Source organism: Aedes aegypti, chromosome 2 (assembly GCF_002204515.2).
Source record: "Aedes aegypti strain LVP_AGWG chromosome 2, AaegL5.0 Primary Assembly, whole genome shotgun sequence".
Classification (NCBI taxonomy): Eukaryota; Metazoa; Arthropoda; class Insecta; order Diptera; family Culicidae; genus Aedes; species Aedes aegypti.
In genome coordinates this window covers 185,243,490-185,244,805 of record NC_035108.1, presented here as the reverse complement: position 1 = coordinate 185,244,805, position 1,316 = coordinate 185,243,490, and the positions used below count along the sequence as shown (strand labels likewise).

The 1,316-nt window shown below is 39.7% G+C and overlaps 1 protein-coding gene across 1 annotated transcript; it reads right to left on the bottom strand.

Moving 5' to 3' along the window:
- Positions 1 to 480: 480 nt before the first annotated feature.
- LOC110676253 (tubulin beta-2 chain-like) lies at positions 481 to 1,116 on the bottom strand. The gene has a single exon (XM_021843402.1). The coding sequence runs from the start codon at positions 1,026 to 1,028 to the stop codon at positions 546 to 548; it is 483 nt and encodes a 160-aa protein (XP_021699094.1). The 5' UTR covers positions 1,029 to 1,116; the 3' UTR covers positions 481 to 545.
- Between the last annotated feature and the right edge of the window lie 200 nt (positions 1,117 to 1,316).

Genomic DNA, 1,316 nt, shown 5'->3' with positions numbered 1-1,316 from the left:
CGTCATTTTCCGATATCAAATCTTCAAGTTGAGTCACGACTAACTTTTCAAAAGGGTGTATGTGAATATGGTTCAAAAATATTCAAAAAGCTGCACAGCAAAAACGGTTCGTTCGATTGTTAGACAACTAAAGAAACAGAGTTAGACAACTAAATAGAGATTCCAAGAAAAATACACACAGTAAATTTTTTTTTTTTGCTTTAAAAAACATCATTTTTGATGATGATGATGATGATGATTATTTAGCCACCATCAGCGCAAGGATTACCTATGGCTGCAGAATCATACCGGGATGGTATGATCTACCTGATGGTTTGTTGTAGCAGGGCTAGTTAATATCTTTGAAGACCTTTGGAAGACAACACTAAGGCTGTTTTCTCATGATAAAAGGCTGGCGACCCCACGCACTTTCATCCAGTCAACAGTTCAATTAACTCCCTTAGGCTACCCCTCCCCAATACCCAATATATAGTAATATATCATATATAGTGTTATTAAAGTATCTTACCGTAAAATTATAGAAATAAAGAAATTAAAAATTATACTCATCCATATTCATCCTTCAGATTCTCCATCATCAATGTTCCCAATCCGGATCCGGTTCCACCGCCAATCGAATGCACCATTTGGAACCCCTGGGAACAATCACAACCTTCCACCATTTTTCGGGCCACATTCATGATCCTGTCCAACATTTCGGCGCCTTCCGTGTGGTAGCCTCGGGCCCAATTGTTCCCAGCTCCTAGCATCCCGTTGACCATACTTTCCGGGGAAAAGAGCTGCTCGAAGCGGCTGCATTTCAAACCGACCATCGCACCCGGCTCCAGATCGGCGAAGATTGCCCTTGGTACTAAATTGCAGCAGGGAGCTTCCTCAAAGTACACGTTGATCCGTTGAAGTGGCAGAAAGTGTTTCCCTATAAACTGGCCGCGCTCGTTTAGGCAGTGCTCCTCGCAGATAGTTTCCCAGAATGTCTGGGCGATTTTGTTGCCACATTGTCCAAGATGAAGAGTAACGATTTCACGCATAACTGGAAATTTTGAGTTGCAGGCTGGCCGAAACTTATTTTTTGGGGTTTTTAAAAAGAATTTTCCAAATTTCTGACTACTGACGGAAATTATCACATGCTTTAAAAAACATCATTTTTGACACAAAAACTCAAATATCTCAAAACCCTATCGGAATACCAACGTAATTTTTTGAGGGAAAACGGTCCATTATATTAGCTATCTACCATAAAAATTGGGTGATGGTAAACCAATAAACAAAAAAGTTATGACATTTCAAACATGTCACAATTTTAACATTTAGTAGAA

Excerpts from the sequence above, each read along its gene's own strand:
- LOC110676253 (XM_021843402.1), bottom strand. The coding sequence starts at position 1,028 with ATGCGTGAAATCGTTACTCTTCATCTTGGACAATGTGGCAACAAAATC.